This window comes from Lagenorhynchus albirostris, chromosome 2 (assembly GCF_949774975.1).
Source record: "Lagenorhynchus albirostris chromosome 2, mLagAlb1.1, whole genome shotgun sequence".
Taxonomy (NCBI): domain Eukaryota; kingdom Metazoa; phylum Chordata; class Mammalia; order Artiodactyla; family Delphinidae; genus Lagenorhynchus; species Lagenorhynchus albirostris.
Window position 1 is genome coordinate 149,776,877 of NC_083096.1, and position 19,616 is coordinate 149,796,492.

General features: G+C 53.4%; 2 protein-coding genes across 9 annotated transcripts in view; one reads left to right on the forward strand and one right to left on the reverse strand.

The window, feature by feature from the left end:
* TMEM53 (transmembrane protein 53) overlaps window positions 1-19,616 on the forward strand; it is a 447,568-nt gene that overhangs the window by 29,352 nt on the left and 398,600 nt on the right. The gene's annotated exons all lie outside the window — the stretch shown is intronic.
* Window positions 1-19,616, reverse strand: part of RNF220 (ring finger protein 220) — a 217,256-nt gene that overhangs the window by 9,390 nt on the left and 188,250 nt on the right. Inside the window, exons 3-7 of one of the 3 annotated variants that reach the window (XM_060140245.1) lie at window positions 18,331-18,376; window positions 14,711-14,812; window positions 10,202-10,244; window positions 6,472-6,515; window positions 5,901-6,033 (exon numbers count right to left, since the gene is read on the reverse strand). In XM_060140245.1, the coding sequence (XP_059996228.1) occupies window positions 5,901-6,033; window positions 6,472-6,515; window positions 10,202-10,244; window positions 14,711-14,812; window positions 18,331-18,376 (368 nt within the window). Of the gene's footprint in view, window positions 1-5,900; window positions 6,034-6,393; window positions 6,516-10,201; window positions 10,245-10,376; window positions 10,538-14,710; window positions 14,813-18,330; window positions 18,377-19,616 lie in introns of those variants that run through there. The other 2 variants (XM_060140244.1, XM_060140246.1) reach the window with 2 other exon arrangements.

Here is a 19,616-nt window from a genome sequence, read left to right on the forward strand (position 1 = left end):
TCTCTCAACCTTTATCGAACTCACCCTCTGCCTGGCTTGACACTGAAGACAGTGTTTCCAGATCTGATTCCTACCCTCAAGGTGCTGAGTGTGGACGAGATGTCCCCAGACATTTCTACACAGGGGTCCCTTCTGCGGCGTCCATCCAGGCTCCTGTGCAACTCCAAAGTCACATTTATTACCATGTATTGTCACTGTCCCTTACCAGAATGAAGGCCCAAGTCTGTGATCTCAGCGTCATCCAGCACAGAGCTGGCCAGGCCCACAGCGGGTGCCATACAACACACGCAAGCAGTAATGGCTTAATGCCAACAATGCTGTTCTATTAGGTCCTGGGAGCCCTGTGCCGGAAGGAAGGCCAAGGCCTGATTAGCCGGTGGCCTGGAGAAACCTCTCAGGCCACAACCCTCCCTCTCAGACCCCAGCTCTCGGGTGAGCCGCGACCTTCTGCTCCCTTGACCAGCCCGGCAGGATGGAGAACACAACACATCTTGTTTGCCAAGGAAAAGGCCTGTCTCTGGTCTGAGCAGTTTCCTCTGACCCTGACCCCACCCCCCAGCAGAGACAGATGTTGGGAACCTCTCCCTACCCCCACAGGTGTTCAGAACAGGCTGCCGCCACCAATTTCACTCTTGTGCTGCCCCAGCCAGCTCCAACCTCCTTCCCAGCACATTAAACTTTATTTTCTTAATGAAATGTCACTTGCTGACTTCTGGCAGAATCATAATAAAAAGAAACAGCCATAAAGCCATTTTATGCAGACAGCGCCCCTGCCAGCTTGCGCCCCCCACCCTGCTTCGAGAAGAAGGCTCCACAGTCATTTTATGTTCTCAGCTGCTGGAACATCCCAAGCCAGTACTCAGAGGCAAGATGGCGCAGAGTACTCCTTTCCAAGCCTCTGGCTCCTGTTCTGTGTAGCTCCAGGGATAACAGGCAAGCTGCCACTCCTGATGCTACTATCCAGGGAAGGGACTCTGCCCCTGGGACCTGCAAGATGACCCAGAGTACCCTTTAGTTACCAGGGAGGCCGCCTTGCTGAGGCTCAGCCCCACTGTATTGTGGCACAAAGGGCTGGGCTGCTGCCCACAGGCAGACTAAGCCTGAGAGTCAGTGATGCTCAGCAGTGGGGGCCTGGTCCTGGGAGGACGGGCAGTGCAAAAAACCTCTTCCCTCCAACTGGACACTAGCAATAGAAAGGGAGAGGGTTAAGTGCATATATGATAAGCAAAGCCTAAATTTTATAAAAACGACCCCCCTCGCATAAACTCCTTTTTTCTTAGGTCAAAGAGAGAGAAAAAAATCAGCATTAATTTGATCAACTGATCAGATAATCGATTGAGAAACTGGAGATGCCCGCTTACTGGGGGCAGTAACGTCGTAGAACATGAAACCACAAAAACGGAGCCATCGATTTCCTCACCTGCTGCTCCCAACAAAACCAGAGCCCAGGGAGAAAGGAGTCCTGGGGCCTCTGGAGGCGTGTGCTCTCCAAAGGTGTGGTTTGGGGGTGGTGGTGCAGAGCAGCAGCTTCCGGAGAGTTTTACACTGGAATTAGTTACAGATGCAGTTACGGTGTCTTGTGTAAACGCCATCGATTGGGGAGCTGACAGTCTGGGGAGCTGCGATGCGGGACAATCAATCGGCCTGCAGTGTCACCTGCCACCTCGCTGAACAGTTGACAATGCAATTATCCAGTGTGGAGGCAGGGAGTTGGCGTGTGTCAAATGCACTTAGCCACTTTCCGGGCCTCCTCGATAACGTGTTTCACTGCCTCACGTCAGGAGAGACGCAGAGACAGACGCCGTTTAAAACCACTGATACTTACTCCTTCTGCCTGTACTCCCCCGGTCCCAGCTTAACAACTGTGTTCCAAAAGGCGATTAAATCCCGTCAGTCGCCACAGGGGACAAGAAGGTGCCCTGCTCCTTGCCACCTCTTCTCGCCCCTCCCAGCAGGCAACAGTCATAACTAAAGGTAGTAAGGAGGTAGAAGGTGGCAGCCCTAACGCTCTCCATTCCAACACTGCCTGCAGCAGTCGGCTGTTCCAACACCTGTCACTGACTGCACCTGGCAGCAGGGCTGTGCTGGGGGACATTTTTAGCATCTGGGGCTCCTATCTTTTGGAAACCAACACGGCAAAGGAGGCAGCAGCTACGGCCAGGCCAATTTCTCCATGCCCCTGGGCTAAGAACACCTCTCAACCCCTTGACCCATAATCTGGAGCTGAAGTTTTATCAAGCAACAGCCAGTTAAAAGACCTGTGCCACAGCTGCCCTGCCTGTCCTCTCCATGGCATCTCATCCCAGGCCCATCCCAGGCCACATGGAACCAGCTTAAATCTAAGGCAAGAACTCGAGAAAGATGCAGTCCCTAGGCCAGGATTGGGGCAGGGCAGAGGCCCTGGACAGTGGGTTCTCTTAGTATCATCCCTGTCCAACACCTGTTTGATTCAAAGGGGCTCAGTGCTGGATTCCAGGGATGCATTTTCCTCCAGGGCTCAAAGATGGAGTTGCAGCACCTTCCACTTCCTGTGCTGCCTCCTGGGAAATCCCTCCATCTCGCCACTCATGTGCCCACCACATCACTGTGACCTTATCTGAAGCCAACCATTCCATATTCTCTCTCCAGCCTGTCCATTCCAGATATGATGAGCTCCAGGCTCCCCCAATCCAGCTGGGTGAACTTTCACTGGCAACCAAAACAGGAGGGACCAAAGCTCCCACCACAAGTCTCTTCTCCGGGACCCAGGAGCTGGTGACAGGCAATGAGGAGAGCTGGGGCTCATTCATCACGTACCTCCGTTGACTACAGGCAGGAGCGGGTTTGTCCCCAAGGGCTGTATAATTAGGTTTCCGCTGTGGCCCAGCCTAGAGGTCCCTTGCTCTGCCCAGGGCTGGCACAGGGCACCAGAAGAGCGTCTTTCTTTCCTAACTGTTGGGCTCTTTTAGGGGAATGTTGGTGAAATACTAGGGTCCACGTGCTGCCCTTTATGCAATTATTAACTCTGGGTGGGGAGAAACAGCAGTAGCAGGTTAGCAAACCTAAGGTTCAGAGAGGACAATCGACAGCTTAGGCACGCAGCCCAGGGCGTCTCCGAGAACTGAGAAGGCCAGAGCGTTTCCTAGTCACTGAAAGTTTCTTCCAAACTACTCTCTTGAAAACTTTATCTCTTCCTTCAGATTCTTAAAGATCCACTTCCAGCTCGACCCATCTCAGTGCTGACCTGTTCTGTCTGGTCCTTCGCTTTGTCCTAAAATACCAATTCCAAGTACTCCCAGGCCTAAGCAATCTGGGCCTCACCCTCAGTAACCACAGGCCCCATCTCCAAGGCCCATTCCCCTCAGCCAAGTGTCCCACCAAAACCTCTTGCTTGTTCACTGGTTCCACGGCAGAATACATTCAAGGAAACCGATTTGCTCCACCAGACCAGCTCCCAGTGGGCCTGGTGGGAAGCTTTGCTGAGGATGATGAAGGGGTCCTGGTCCGGAAGGAGGGATAGGGGGTGATCAGATACAGGAACTTATCTGCAATTCTTTCATATCCAACAAGAACAGCAATCTCTGTTCTGTCAGCATGCACAGCTTGGCTTAAATGGGCCTCACCACTCGCCTGCTCATCCTGCCTCTGCTCCCTCTCTCTGAAGTCGGCTGGGCAGCTTCTTCAGCCAGCGTTATCACTCCCTCTAACCGGTCTTGGCAGGCAATCTAATTCCTCCTGAAAAGGTCACCGCCATTTTAACTGCCTTTCAATCACATTAAGCACGCGCTGCCCGGCTTGCGGCCCAGCCCGCCCGGCGGGCGATCAATGCGCTACACTGACACCAGCCCGCCTGGCGGGGCCACACCCAACCAAACCCCCCAAGAGTTGGGGCCTATCGGTCCTGGCCAAGGAGGGTAGACTGACAGATGGCCAGCTCCTGCAGACAGGGTTTCGGGGGCAGAGGCGGTCAGGATCAGACAGGGCCTCCTTTGATAGCACCCCCCACCGAGGAGCCTCAGCCTCCTCCGCTCCACTGCGCCCTGCTCTCTGCCTCGTGGCCCCTGCTGATCTCGCTGTAAAACAGCCTTTCAAGTCTGCCTGTCTTTTGACTGCACTAAGCTGTTTAAGAGGCGGCAGCAGCTTCTATCAGGAAAGCCAGAGCAATTCTCTGCAGATAAAGGCACCTCCGGCCCCCGTTCCCTCTTCAAGTCTCACTCTCATTCTCGCTCTCCAAATCGCTCAAAGAAAAGCCCCCTTTGAACTCCTCTCAGGAATTCTTGAAAAGAACAACCTCACAGTGTAAACACTCAGGGAAAACTGACACCCCCCCATAGGGCTGAAGAGCCCCTCACACCCGCTCTGCAAGTGCGTCCCAGCACCTGGGAAATACTTGGTTGTAGCAGCAGGCCCCATGCAGCTTCATCCTCCTAAGCCCTGTTTGGTGCCCAGAAGCCACCAGGTCCAGCTCTGTGCCAAGAAACCTGACTAAAAACTTGCCGCAGTAATGGAAGATATGAAAATCTGCAGCCGCAACAGAGCGAACCCAGAGCAGAATCCTGGAACTGCCCCTGAACAGACACCTGTGTGTACAAGTCACTGGACCCTGGGCTTTGCTGCTCATCTTCCCTGGGCCTCAGACACTCGGAAACTCCAGGATAGGACCAGAGGGAAATGGCAAACGGACATCCTCCCAGCTCAGCGCTCAGGCTCGGGAAACGGTTTGGCCTGATTAACCTTCCTGATTTACACTTTGGCTTGTCCCCAAACGCTCGGGCAATATGAGAGAAGCCCAGAAGCATAAAGCCACACCTGGGCTCGTGGCCCCTTCATGTAGCCAGTCTGCCCTGGATGGCACTGTGGGGACCGATCCTCAGCACCAGCCCGAGAAGCACTGCCCCAGTGAGGCAGAGACCCTCCTCCCAGCTGCTGTGAGATTCCCCAGGGACCAGACACAGCAATACTCCCAAGGGTGTTGCCCAGAGAACTGGAGGCAGATGGGAAGCAGACTGGATCACTTCATGACCACAAGCTGCAGTGCCAGCTGTGCCTGTGCACAGAAAGAGAGAAGAGCTGGAGGCTGACAGCTCCCCCTTTGCCCTGCCCAAGGCAGAAGGCTTTGACAAGAGGATACCGACCCTGGGCACCTACCAGTCTGCTATTTGACCTGGTGGGGGTGGGGGATTTCCACTGGGCCAAGCTATATCTCTCCAAGGAGCCAAGTAGGTAGTGGGGCTGGGCAGGGTCCTGCAGAGTCCTCTGCAGCAGTGGGGGAGAGTCCCAGGGAAGCAGGGAGCAGCTGGGCACAGGCCCCTCTTGCTTCAGGGCAGAGGGTGCCCAGGGAGAAGAGATGGGATCAGAGCTAAAATTAGATTCACCAGTGAAGCTCATGGGAGGTCAAATTTTGCCATAACTCACTCTCTCCTCTGTAACTGATTTCCCTGACATGGGGCTGAGGAGGAGGGGCGGGGGGGGAGGAGTGGGGGGAGGGGGGCGGGGGGGAATCCAATGTGTTTGCCTGGAAGCCCTCGGGGCCCCCAGTGCTGGAGGTGTACAGCAGGTTGCTGGATTCTCATTTATCAGCCTTAAGAGGGATGGAGTGATAAATGCATAACCGTCCCTTTAATATTTTATGCAGGTGCTAACGTGGCTTGGCTGTCACCTTCAATGCATCACCCGAGGCTGAGAGACCCCCTCGTCACTCCTAGCCTGCAGCCTCACAGTTCCATTTCCCCACCCAAATACATCATTTTAATATGCACATCACAGGCAGGCAGCACGGTCACAAAGGGGCCCCACCAGCAGCAGCTTGCACGTGGTGGAATGACCAGCCACCAGCCCTGGCCTCTTGGCTCCCAACAGATGGATACCCAGCAGAGGCCTGGCTGCCCGAGTGCCACTGCCTATGTGTCAGCTGCTTGTACCTCGGAAACCACCTTCCAGGAGAGTGGTGGCCCGTATCCGCTTCTGCCCGCACCACTCATACTCCTCGAAGCGGTTGCTGTTCTCATGCTCGATGTCCACGGCATCATCCTCAGCCATGCAGGAGCCTTCCCTCTGTGAAGAGCAGAGCAGGATCATGCGGGTCCCAGGCCGTCCCTACCTGCTCCCCAGGGCCTGCAAGGAAGGCACAGCCCTAGCCCCGAGCTGCAGTGTGCCCCACAGGCCCCCAGCTCTAGGGCTCCTTTGAAGTAAACCAATCTAGAGGTCAAAGACCTGGGCTTTTCCCCAATAGTTTTCCACTGGAGCCCCAGGGGAGGAGTGGGAGAGCGAAAGCAAAGGAAGAGAGCAAAGAACAGAGAGTAAGAAGCTGCTGAGACCACAGAGAGACCCCAACAGCCCATAGATCTGGAGGCAGTGAGCAGCTAGTGTCAGGGGAAGGAGGGGAGGGGAGGGAGGTGGTGATGGCCCCTCTACCTTAGAAAGGCAATGCTCCACATGCCTACTCATCTCCTGCTCCGATCCTGCCAGGGGGCGGCTGCACAGGGGACATACCTGCCCTTCATCTTGCTTCCTCCGTTTCATTTTCCCAATCCGAGCTGCATGGAGAAACCGAAAACAAAGCACAGAACAGGCAGACGGTCACTGTAGTTCCCAAGGTCCCAGTGGAGCTGACACATCCTGACCTCCTGCCAGCCATTAGCCCTTTTGTTCAGTGCCTCATCTGGCCCTCATCATGCAGCACCTTCGGCTCCTTTGGGGACTGGACCTTGCCAAGAGCACCTGGGGAGGAGACTGGTGCTAGGCCAGTGAAGTGTCCACTCTTCGGCCACAGCTGGCTCAAGCTCAACCCTTACCTTCCTACCTGCAGTGCTCAATGAATCCAGTGAGCAAAGATGCTCTCCTTGGCACTTGCTATGTGTCTCCCCAGAAGGCCAAGACCACAGGCTCTTTTAGAGTCAAGAAGCATAACTTTAGAGAACATTTCTTGGCTAGAATCCAAGGTCCCTCCAGGGGCCTGATTTGGCCTGCTGTTAACTTATCAGTTAAAACCCCTTTGTTCCTGGGCCAAGAGCCCTGAGGTACAGACCTTAGTGTCCTATGTAGAATTACCCCAGTGAAATTTCTCTCATGTCCACTGGTCCCATTTTACAGAAGAGGAGACTGAGGCCCAGTCATAAAGGTATAGAGGATCTGAGTCAGACAGCCCAGATACCTTGAGAGGGTAGCCCTTACTGTGCCTACCCAAACCTGTTCCATCATTTCTAATCAGTGCAGAGGGCTCCCTGCCATGCTGTCCCGCAGGGGGCTCAATTCCAAAGTGCATGCTGCAAGCCCACAGCACTGCTAATTAATGCCGAGAGATACAATCATTTCTAATTAGCTCACTAATCCCTCTCTGCAGCCCTCCTGTCACTGAAGCAGGAAGGGGTCAAAACAAGGGACTCTGTTCCCTCTATCCACTCCTGTGATGCAAGAGGAGTAGAGCTAGCCACTCTGAGACCAGACTGACTGGGGTGGGGGTAGGGGTGGAGCCAGCCAAGGAGGGAAGGGTTCCCCACTGCAAGGCCAGAAAGAACTTCCTGTGGATACTGACCCTGGTGGAAAGCTCATCAATGCAGTTTAGGGAGCGAGACACAGGTGAAAGGTGATGCAGGTGAGAGTCGGTAAGTTACAGTTTAGAGCTTCAATTGTGTGTAAGGTTCAGAGCCGAATACCTTATACAGGGTAGCTCATTTTATTCTGTATCCAGAAACTAGGTTGTATTATCCATTTTAACAGAAAAAGATAGTCAAGGCAGTTGTCCAGGGAGCTAAAAAGTGGCAAGGCAGCACGGGAAACCAGGCCTGACTCCATAGCTTAGAAGGCTCTCCTGTCCCAAGAGTGCCCCCAACTGATCAGCATCAACAAAGACTGATCCTGTGAGTGTGCTAGGTCAGCAAGAATATGCACTTGGGGCTCCTGCCTGTTGAGGGTCTGAGGCAGGGAGCTACTCCAACCCTAAAACAGAGTAGCCCTAGAAAGAGCCAAATCAGCAAGAAAGCCACCATCCCACCAGGACTGAGCATGGAGTTTGAGAAACCGTGGTCCGCAGCCTGGCCCGTCTCAATTTCCTGGGCTCTCACTATAGGAGACGTGACTATGTTCTGGTGCCCCGCTTGATTTTGTGGACAAAGATCGAGACTCCTTCACCTTGACTTCCCTAACCCTTGGACTCTCAGGTTTGGGCCATCTTGACACTCTAGAGCAGGGGTCCCCAACCCCCAGGCCACGGACCAGTACCAGTCCATGGCCTGTTAGGAACCTGGCCACACAGCAGGAGGTGAGCGAGGGAGGCTTCATGTGTATTTACAGCCGCTGCCCATTGGTCGAATTATGGCTTGAGCTCCACCTCCTGTCAGATCAGCGGCAGTACTATATTCTCACAGAAGCGCGAACCCTACTGTGAACTGCGCACGCGAGGGATCTAGGTTGCGCGCTCCTTATGAGAATCTAATGTCTGATGATCTGAGGTGGAGCTGAGGTGGTCCCATCACTCCCAGATGGGTCCATCTAGTTGCAGGAAAACAAGCTCAGAGCTCCCACTGATTCTGCATTATGCTGAGTTGTGGAATTACTTCATTATATGTTACAATGTAATAGTAATAGAAATAAAGTGCACAATAAATGTAATGCGCTTGAATCATCCTGAAACCATCCTTTCCCCCCACCACCGCCCCAGTCTGTGGAAAAATTGTCTTACACAAAACCAGTCCCTGGTGCCAAAAAGGTTGGGGACCACTGCTCTAGACCCAGGGCTAGGATGGAGAAGGGATGCTAGATATCAGAAAGGCACTGAGCAAGGTACCCTGAGACTTCTAGAAGCCTGTATGGAGCAGCATGCCAGCACAAAGGTTCCTCCCCTGCCCGGCCTAAAGCTCAAGGGAGTGCCTCTCTGGTAAGGAGGAGACTATGGCAGACACTGATAACTGAATAAAGGAATGAATCTCATAGGACTGCCAAGGAAGGCATGATACTGGATGCTCTCCTTGCCCAGGCCACCCATGCCAGAAAATTCCTTGTAGTCCCAGGAAAGTCCCTGATGGATTGGGCATCACCTGGAAATTCTCAGATAAACAACTGAGGTTTGATTATTTTACTGCCATTCATCTTCTAAGTCCTGAACTAAGCTTACTAAAACATGATAGGGAAAGTTTGCTCCCTACCTAGAGGCTTCCACTGAGTAGGACAAGTCAAAGTATTGCCAAGGAGGTAGCATGGCATGGTCCAAGAAGCACAGGCTCTGGAGATAAACAAACCAGTTCAAACCATGGCGCAGTTACATCCCAGCTGTGTGGTTTATAAACAAATCACCTTCACCTCTCCCAGCCTCAGTTTCCTCATCTACAAAATGTGTGTTAACACTTCCTCTCAGTTATGATAAAGGTGCTTAACATGGTGCCGGCCCATGATAAATGCTCTCCTTTTCCCAGTCTGGGGCTCAGCCTCCCAGCAGAAACCAAGTGGCAGGAACTGGGGATCTTGAACGTCCATGGCCTCACTCACCAGTTGGCCTAGAGACCCCCAAGCCCCTTACAGACAACCCCCATATATACCACACCCTAGCCAGCACAAAAAACTAGATCATTCAATTGTGTTCAGCAAACAGGAATGTTCCAGAGGCTTGAATCCAAAAGGGGCACGGGGCGGGGGGGCGGGATGGTGGCCTGCCAGGTAGTACATACACGGAGTGCTTTCAGAGAAGGCCTCTAAGAGCTGTCGAGCCCACGCTGATCACCTTTGTGAAATGTGGGCCGACTGATAACTCAAAAAGCCCTGGGATGAGTTAGTTCCTGTTGCCGTGGGAACTCCAGATCTCACTGCATTGTCAAGTCTCAGCAGAGAGGCTGTATTCACACTACTGGGCACTGATTAAAAACTGGAAGAAAAACATTCTCAGCGCCCTGCCGGCTTGTACAGTGAGGTCCCAGCAGTTTGCAAATTCAAAACTGAGCTCCCGCGTGGAATTGTGTGGCTTGTTTCTCATTCTCTGGCACTTACTGACCCCCAGGGTTCTTCAAGGCCTAGAGAGGCTCACGCAAGAGCTGGGGACCATAACCTCCACTAGACAGATGGAGAAACTGAGGGCAGCCGCCTTGGTCAGCATATACTCAGGAGCTGTGACTGTGAAGAAGCCGCCAGTGGGCCCTAATGTCGAAGAGACCCAGGGAAGTCAAGAACTGCAGGCAGTGAGGGAGGGAGGAGGCCGGGGGTGGGGCGGAGGGAGGGGCCGCGCAAGACTCACCATTCAGTCGGGTCTGCCGGTTGGCTCGCACTCGCAAGAAGGTCTGGGAAAAGATCCCGGGCAAATGCAAAAAAGAGAAGAGAGCGTCAGCGCGGCCTCGAGTCCCGACCCCTGCCCCAGCCCCAGCCCCCGGTCCACACCTGCCCCGCCCCAAACAGCCCGTAAACAAACCTACTTCCTCCCTCCCGCCGGCCCCCCTGCTCCGCCGGCCGCTCCGGGCCTTCGGCATAGCCGCCGGAGGCTGCTCTAGCGGGACCCCGTGGCCGCCGCGCAGTGCCGCCCCAGCCCCGGCCTCCGGCGCTCCGGGCTCCGCGGCCGCCCGGCCGGCGAGGGCGGCGATGCGGGCGGATTCCCCCCGGCTGCCCGGCGGCGGCGGCACCTCAGCTCCCAACGGCGGCGGCGGCCATGTTGGCCTTGATCACGTGACTCGCCGCCGTCGCGCGCCGGGGGTGAAAGTTCAAGAAGTGGTGGGGGCTGCCGGACCGGGACCAGGAAACAGCGGCTCGCACTCCGGCAGCAACAGGCTGAGGCCGCCCTGGGGTCCCTCCCACCGGCCGCAAAGCCAACCCGCCCGGGTTTTAGTGGCTGCGAGGTCCTCCCACCCTACTCCACGGCCCCTCCCAGCGCGGGGCTCCTTCCGTCCCGGAACCCCGCCTGGCTCCCGCCTCCCGCGCGGCTACCCCTTTGCTGGGGAGATAGCGTAGGACTTCCTGATCGCAGCGGCCCGTCTCACCGCGAGTCTCAACTGTCTCTTCCCCAGTCCCCAGCCTTTCATCAATCCCGATATTAGAGGATTCCCAACGTTTCACCTGTCTTCTGGACAACCTTTGGAGCTGCCACTGGCAACGCACAGCCACGCGGCCAAAGTAGAACCCAGCATCCCTCAAACAAGTGCCTTCTTCCAGGATTCTCAGTTTCTAACGGGATACCACCATCCACTCTGGTGTGCCCACACCAGATAGTTGAGAGTGAGTCGTCCTTGACCCCACCCTCCTTCAGTTCCTCACACTCAAGCCTTCTTTCATCTCAGAGTCTACCTCTAAAGGTCTCCTACATCTTTTTATCTCCCCTTCTGTGTATCTCCTTCTCGCCCTTCCAGGCCTAACCGAAAAATATCATTTCCTCTCTACTTCCATCTCTACTTTCAGTATGGCTTGTACAAATGGTTGTCGGTGGGCTGACCACTCCAGGTATGGGGCCATGTGTGAGTCCTGGGTGAAGCCAGAGCCCGGCACAGCGCTGGGCACAGGCCAGCCATCCCTGCGTGTTTCTTCAGTGACTATACCTATCTTGGATGTCCTTGCTCTGGTTCATAATCTTAGGAGCTCTCTAAATTTGCAGCTGTCTCCCATCTGGACTTCTCATCTCCAGCTTTTCTCCCTGTAACCCATCTTCCACTGTACATGCAGTGTGATCTTTGTATCATGCAAAATTGACCCTCTTTCTTCTCCCCTTTAAATCCTTTAGTGGTTCTCCACTGAGATCTGCACCGTGGCATACAGGTTGTCTCTGATGTGCTCTGCCTATTTCTCCAGACTCTTCTTCTGCCACTCCTGCTCTCTCCTTTTCCCCTCCTGACACTACCTGTAGCTCTTTGAGCACCCCATACTCTGGACTTTGGGCTATATTATTCTCCATGCACCCATATTCCCTGCTTGGATAACTGTTTGTTGTTCATCCTACAGGACTCTGGGATGACTTTGCTTTTCCCTCAGGGCTGGGTTAGTTGCTTCCTCTGAGTTTTCACAGTCCCTTGGCTTTCCTTTGAACTTGGATATTTTGACTGTTTACAGACCTGTCCCTTCTACTTGGGAGGTCATCTCTATCCAGTAACAGGGTCTGGCATGCAGGAGAAATCCGTGGGGTGGGGAGGAGGATATTTATGAGGGAAGCCCCTAAGCCCAGTGCAGGGCTGAGAAACAATCTAGGATTCAGGGCCAGACAAACTCAAGTTCAAATCCTGACTTGGTTACTTATAATATATGTGCTCTTAGAAAAGTCACTTCTTCTCTCTAGGCCTGTTTCCTTAGCTATAAATTGGGGGCAATGAATCCTAGCTTGCACAGTTGCTATGAGGGTAAAGTGAGGTAATGGTTAAAGGGTTAGGTGACCCAGCAGGGGCTAAGGAAATGGGAATCCAAACCAGAAACCAGTACCTCCTGATTTCAGGGCCAAGTTTGATGATTTTTTAAAAACAGTCCAACATAATTGAGCAACTACTACATGCCAGGTGTTGTGTAAAGATCAGGGGATTCCAGCTTCACTTTCTACCAGTTCCCCTTGTGTTTTACATTCTAACAAAACTGAACTGCTAGTGGGTCCCCAAATACATCATTCTGTGTTACACCTCTCTGCCTTTTGCACATACATAGTGTTGCCTTGATCTGGAATATCTTTTCTTCCTGGTCCACCAAAGTGAACTCCTACTCATCCTGTTTAGTCATTACCTCCTCTGTGAATCTTACTCTGATTTTCTCTTTCATAGCACTTAAAACACTGGGCTGTAATTATCTATTTGCACATCTAACCCCGTGAAGGCAGGGAGCCTGGGCTGAGCATGAGTGAGTACTAGATAAGTGTTTGAGTAAAGGAAGGGAGTAAAGAAGGGGCCTTGGCGAGCCTGTCAGTCTAGTGCAAGAGTCAGGCTCATCATGATAGATTAAGTATGTTCATAATTCTTTGCAGCTCCTCCTATCAAAGAGCTGCATTTCCTCATCCCTTGATTGTGTTAGCTTTGTGAGTTCCAGAGCCTAGGCCTCAAGAGGCCTTTCAGCTTTGGCCTTCGCCCTCTTGGCATGACACTGCCCTGAGACTGCCAAGTAAGGAAGTCAGTCTAACCTCCTCGAGGATGATCGGCCGTATGGAAGAAAACCAAGGTCTCTAATCTCCCAGACATGTGGTGAGGCCATTTTGGACTTTCTAGGCCAGCTAGTCCTCTAGCTGAATGAGCTTAATGAATGAGGAAAGGCCTACTCAGCTGACAGAATCATGAGAAATCATGAGAGATTATAAATTGTATTAAGCCACTAAGTTTTGGGATGGATTGTTATATACTAGAAGATAATGGAAACATACTTAAATGGGTGTTGATATAAGATGATCAGGGCAATAACATGGGCATGAAGGGGTCATGAGAAGAGAAAGCTAATCCGGAAAGGCTTCCCGGAGCAGAGGGAAGTTGGGCAGGTTGTTGAGGGATAAATAGAAATTTGATGGGGTGGGGTAAAATAACCCGGTTAAACGCAGCATGTGTAAAAGCAGAGAGGCAAGAAAGGAGTGGCACAGGCAACGAGTGGTTAGCATTCATCTGGTGAGCACAGCACACAGGATTCACGGAAGGCAGTATCAGAAATGGAAGCTGGAAAGGTTGACTCTAAATCACAGAGGCCTTGGTGCCATGCCTTTGCACACCTAGCCTATGCCTAGCATGCCATGCCTATGCCTGATGGTTACTCTTCCCCTAGTTCAACAAATAGTGGAGCTGAATGCTGGGGCTGAAATAGAGAGGATCCGCCTCTGAAGGCAGGGCTCTGTCTCCCTCTGGGATAGAATTCTCTGGGATGGAGCCTTGTCTCCCTATCCCAGAATTCCCTAGAGTTGGGTCATTTCTCCATCTTGAATCAGGATTGTTTGGGTGAGGACTGACTGCCTTTCTCAAACCAGGGCTCACAAGAGCAGGGATCCCTCCCCAGGGCTGGCACTTTGGGCTCTGCAGTTTGAGTCCCAGACAAGGGCATCCAGCAGAGGAGGTGCTAGTTGAAGCTGGTGTACGGCCCACACTCCGTATTCCACTCACCAAACTCTGCACTCTGACGCAGGCTGTGTCAGCTAGGAGGAAAAAGTGCCCAGAGAGAAGACCTCGAATTCCAAGAAAGGCTTCCTGTGTACCAGCAGTGGCCCTGGTTCTCTACCCCAGATGACAGGTCCCTGCTGCCTTGTCTCTTTGCATTAGTCAGGGCTGTGTTTCCCTGTTCACATAAGGGCTGCCTGAGAAGCCGTGCTGCCATTTAGATAGCATGTTCCTTGGAGCAAGCCCTGTTTTCTGCCCTCTGACTGGGACTCCTGAAGGCAGGGCTCTGTCTCTCCTCAGAAGCTTCTGGGGGAAGCTCCTTCTCCTTCCTACCACAAATAAGGTCTGTATAAGCTGGGATATTACCCTTAGGTCCCCCTCCTGCTCTGATGTTTTAGGATTGTATAGTTATGCCCAAGGCACTCACAGGCAATCTCTCTCTCTCTCTCTCTCTCTCTCAATGGAACCCTAGAGGAGACCTCCAGATGGCTGGGATGCTTCCGAAGAGCCCACCTGAGCCCAGGTGACCTTGGCATCTCTCCCTAAAATCCATCTATTTACGGCACATTCCCTGACACCTGTGCCTTTCGGTTCAGTTAGAAGCACTAGACACAGAGGGAACCAACACAGTTCAGGCCTTTCCCCTTGTATCCTGAGGATGGGAGGAGTTAGGCCCAGGCCTGCCCTATTAAGGCAGGGCCCATCCCACCCCTCCTCACCTGGTATCTGTCTGAGTGGTGCAGGTCGTCGGTGGCAGACGAGTGTGGTGATGCTGTCGGAGACTCTCCTTCCCTCTTGATGGAAGCAGACAACAAGAGGGACTGGAAGAAGAAAAAGGACACGTGGCCTCAGGCTGAATGAGACCTACAGTCAGTTCCCTAGAGTGTCCAGTCCTATGGAGCTTTTGGGATAGAGGCAGAGAAAAGGAGGGCAGAGGGGTAGAGACCGCTTGAGATTCTGAAGGCATGTGGTCAGGCCCCCCAGAGTCTGGTTGTGGGAAAGGATAGCTTGATCCTAGGGATGGGTGGAGACCCCTGGAGAGGGTCCAACCTCTTCCACCCCAGCGAATCTCTGTCCCAGTGGGGCAGGCCTCCCAGTGGGCTGAGACTATATATAGGCTTTGTTCTCCCATAGTGAGCAGACTCTGGGACCCCTCTGAAGGGTTGGGGGTAAAGCCACATCCCTGCTGCCCTGCCTGCCCCTAATATAGGCTGGTGGCAGCCCCGCTATGGAGACAGTAAATTAAATAGTGTGTAAGAGTTTCCTTCGTGCAGCTAGGGATGTACACTGGCTCCATTTATCCCTGTGCTGTGGCGATGACCCCAGCAAAAATCCCAGCAAAATTAATCCCCCCATGTCAATCCTGCATGGGCTCTTCTACATATGCCCGCAGTTTAGATTAATAAACTGTCTGCTTTAAATTGTACACGAGCACCGCAATTCTAAATACCACATGGCACGTTCAGCCTGCTCTTGCTGCCTCTTGCCAAGGCCTGTTCAACTGCAAACTGGGGCCTGGAGGCCTGAAAGCAATCCATACTTCCTCCCCCCACCTTTTCCAGCCTGCACAGCCCAGAGCCGGAAGCATACAATTCCCTAGGAGGCCTCCCCAGCTTAGAAAACCATGCCAAATCGCCACTGACAGCCCAAAGAAAGCAATTTGGGAAAGATGGAGCAGCCATTTATCCTTCATCTCCGACTGAGCCTTAGGATGTGACCTGCATGCGGTGGCCACGCTGCACATCCTCCGGCGAGGGCCCTGGGAGGGGGGGCAGCTGCTGGTCTGGCGGGGCTCCCTGACTCGGCCTCATCATAAGAGCAGGAGGGCAGAGGCCAGGCAGGGACTGGGATGGGATTCCCTGCAACTTGGAGCCCCTTCCTCACCTACCCAGGCCCAGTGGGAGGCCGAGTGGGTGCCTTGGCCCCCAGCTCGGAAAAGAGGTAGGCTTTCAGGCAATGGCCTTTCCTTCTCTGGTCCCAAGGAGGATGCTGAGGAGGGGAAGCATCGTGGGGCCCCTGCCCCCCCATCATGAGAAAGTGCACGCTTGTGTGCTCTCTTTCATTCTCTCTAGGTTAGAAGCCCTGAGAGGCCTCAGCATTACACCTGGGGCAAGCGGAATAAAAAAAGGTCACTGACGCTTTTTAAACATGGACCAAAAAGCAGTAAAATGTGTTTTGAAAAAAAAATCCCGACATTAAATCATGACTTTTTGCCTGGCTCTTCGCCTCATTAAAAGTGGCCTTTTGGAAGGTAAAATTATCATTGTAAGCGATAAGATCTTTAAGAAAATAATTCACGGCTTCTTCACCCTTTAATATGATAGCCGCCACCGGCTAATTTTTTTCTTAATGGCAACGAGGCCATCAATCTTGTCTGAGGCCCCCTCGCCCTCTCTTCCTCCTCCCTCCCTCCTCCCTGTCCTCTCGGTCTCTTGCTTGAACCTTCTACCTCGTGCCTCTTCTACCCATGACCTGCTTCCCTAAAGCCCCATTCCAGGCTGAGGACAGACCCTGAGACAGGCAACTTTGGGGGTGTGAGCCTATATCTAGAAGTGGGTGAGCGGTGGCCCTTGCCTCTAAGTCTGATTATCGATGAGCCCATGTTGGTGGTTGCAGGAATCTGCACATATTTAAGACTTCCTGTATGAGTATTCTCACGGGGCCAGGTGGGTGTGCATCTGTGTATGTGGGGAACCAGGTGTGGACGTGGATCGTGTCTGTGTTTGTGCTTTGAACACAGGCCTCACTGGGGTCCAGTCCCCAGACTGCCGGCCATGCTCAGGTGTCAGGGGTCAGTGGTTGTGGCTGACCTGGCAGCACGTCCGTGACCTGCCTGCCTTAACCATAGCCACTGGCGACTGCAGCCTGGGCCAAGCTCTGCCGGTGTGGCCCCCCACTTCTCCCCCAACGCCTTTTCTCTTTAGGGCTGGGAGGGCTTTGCTTCCTTGGCAAGGGCCTGCATCAGTCCAGGGCTGGGCTAGGTTCCCTGCCCCTCCTCTGTCCAGCTTGCTGTGTTGAGTGATTTCCTGAATGAAAATGCGGAGTCCACTCCCACCTTTTTGAAGGGCCTGCAGGGGAGACAGGCCAACCCCCTGGAAGTAAGATTGTCACTCTGGCTCCTTTTCCCAAAACTGCTCTCTCAGAGGTCACCAGTGCTTTTAAGACTTCTAAATACAATGGCCTCCTTCTCTAGCCCTTTTCTGCTTGACTGCTGACCAGCCCAGACATTTTGGAATTTTCTTCTCTTAGGATCCTGGGACACCATGCTCTCCTGTGCCCCTCCTCACTCATCACTGTTCCTCTTCTGCTCCTTCCCTGGCTCTGGGACCTTCTCTTGACCCCCAGCACAGGAGTCCCAGACTCTCTTCTTGGCTTCTGCTCTGATCTCTCCACACACACTCCCTTACTGATTTCATCCATTCTGGGGGATTCCCTGGTGGTCCAGTGGTTAGGACTCCGCACTTTTACTGCCAAGGGTTCGACCAATCCCTCGTTGGGGAGCTAAGATCCTGCAAGCCATGCGGCGCAGCCAAAAAAAAAAAAAATGTATCCATTCAGCACTCATTCCTCACTCCCTGTAGAAAGGGCTGAGGATTTCTGCCTTTACAAGTCATTGTGAGAACTTATAAGACAGGATGCCACCTTACTGAGGGGGGGGGAGAGGACACTCAGTGAGTGAGTGTTTAGTCCTCCAACCCCAGGTCCCCACTCCCTCAAAACATCATCACCTTTGGGGATGCAGTACCATCTACCTGTGTGGCCACCTATGGGAGTTCTTGGTACAAGTCATGTCATCCTGCTGAGGCCTCTGGCCCTTCCTTTGAGCCACTTGTCCTTAACTCTTCCTTTCTCCATCTGATGCTTTCAAGCTTCCCTTCCATAGTGTCTGTTCAGAGGGTCAGATTGTCTCCCCAAAAGAGCCCAGCATCCTCTCTGGCTCCCTGTTGCCCTCAGGACAAAGCACATGCACACACCCCATGGTCTGGCTTCTAAGGCCCTGCACCACCTGTCTTGACCTGCACTTCTATATTTTTCTTTACCTGCTACAGCTCACCTTTCTCCTTTGAGTCTCCCCAGACTTAATGTCTGGGTCCCCCACACCCCCAGGTCATTCTTGGCTTTGACCCCATCCTGACTAGAAGAGAAAGTCAGGTGAGCATACTGTTACTCACATGTATACACACATGTACTCAAGTGCACAGGGCAGCCCGAGGCCTCAGGCTGACGATCAAACCCTGAAAACAGCTGGGGATCCAAGAAGAGCTCCTTTTTCTCAAGAACCAGTTCTGAGTGGGCTTAGGTTAGGATGGGCTGGAGGAAAACACAATTGTCCACCTACCTTGGGGGTGCCTGGAGCCATGGCATCCTTCAGAAGGGAATTCTTACTGCCAAGAAAGAAGAGAACAGGGTGACCATTCCACTTGCTGCCCAGGGCGTGTAAGAGTAGAATAGGAAGAAGATCCCAAGGAGAGAAGACATAGCCAGCCTAGCCCAGCCCCCCACAGCCAAGCTCCACCCAGCCCATTCAGCCCCAGCTGGCCCTGCCTCACTCAGCCTCCATCAGGGGCCAGGGGCCAGAGTGGGCTCCTGGGCAGGGGTACTGACACTAGGCATGGTAGGCTGTCCCGTGGATCTGAGGAAAGGGGCTTTACCTGACTGCTCCTATCAGCCCTGAGGATTCTTCCTGTCCTGCCCCCTTCCTTCCAACCCAGTCCTCAGCCTGCTCTTAGCTCCTATGGGATTGGGGTGATAGAACTGACATGGCTCTTGTCAATTCTCCCTCCAACATGCTGCAAACTGCGTTAGGCCAGGAATGATCTCCCCCTGATTCAATTTGTCAGCCCCAGGCCCTCCGGCATCAGGCGCGGCAGGTGGGCGGTAGCTGGGCCCTGAAATACGGTGGGCAGCTCAGAGTGGGGGGAGCAGGGGTGGGAGGTGATGGATGGGCTGTGGGGGAGGCGAGGACTGTGTTTAATAACAAAATTGGTATGCAAGGCCAAATCCTGCGCTAAGCATGAGTGATCCAGAGCCACGAAGTATTACAAATCCCCGCTAAACAGATGCTGACAATGGAACAAGACGTATCAAATCAGATCCACTTCGGAAACATTAATATCCCTGTTCCTGGCCCTCCCTCCCTGCCACCCCGACTGTGCTCGCCACATCTGTGCTCACACGTTCACTTACGTGCTATCACGCGCACAGAAATATTACATGCACACAGAGGCGCTGGCTGATACACACAGGAGGCAATACAGCCAATTCACATAGGGTCCCCACACAGATGCACATACAAGGTGTACAGGTAGAGCACACCCGAGAGATCCACACAGCACAAAAGACACACCCCCAGGGCAGATACACCAGGCACACACGGGTGGTGTATATACAGGGAACACACACTGGGTCAGGTATAGACACACCCAACATGTGAGCAAAGGCATAGGCAGATTTGGATAAAGTAAGAGTTCTCACCCAGGGCCATTTTGCCCCCCCAGGGGACAATTGGCAACATGTGGAGACATTTTTTTTTTTTTTTGCAGTACGTGGGTCTCTCACTGTTGTGGCCTCTCGCGTTGCGGAGCACAGGCTCCGGACGCGCAGGCTCAGCGGCCATGGCTCATG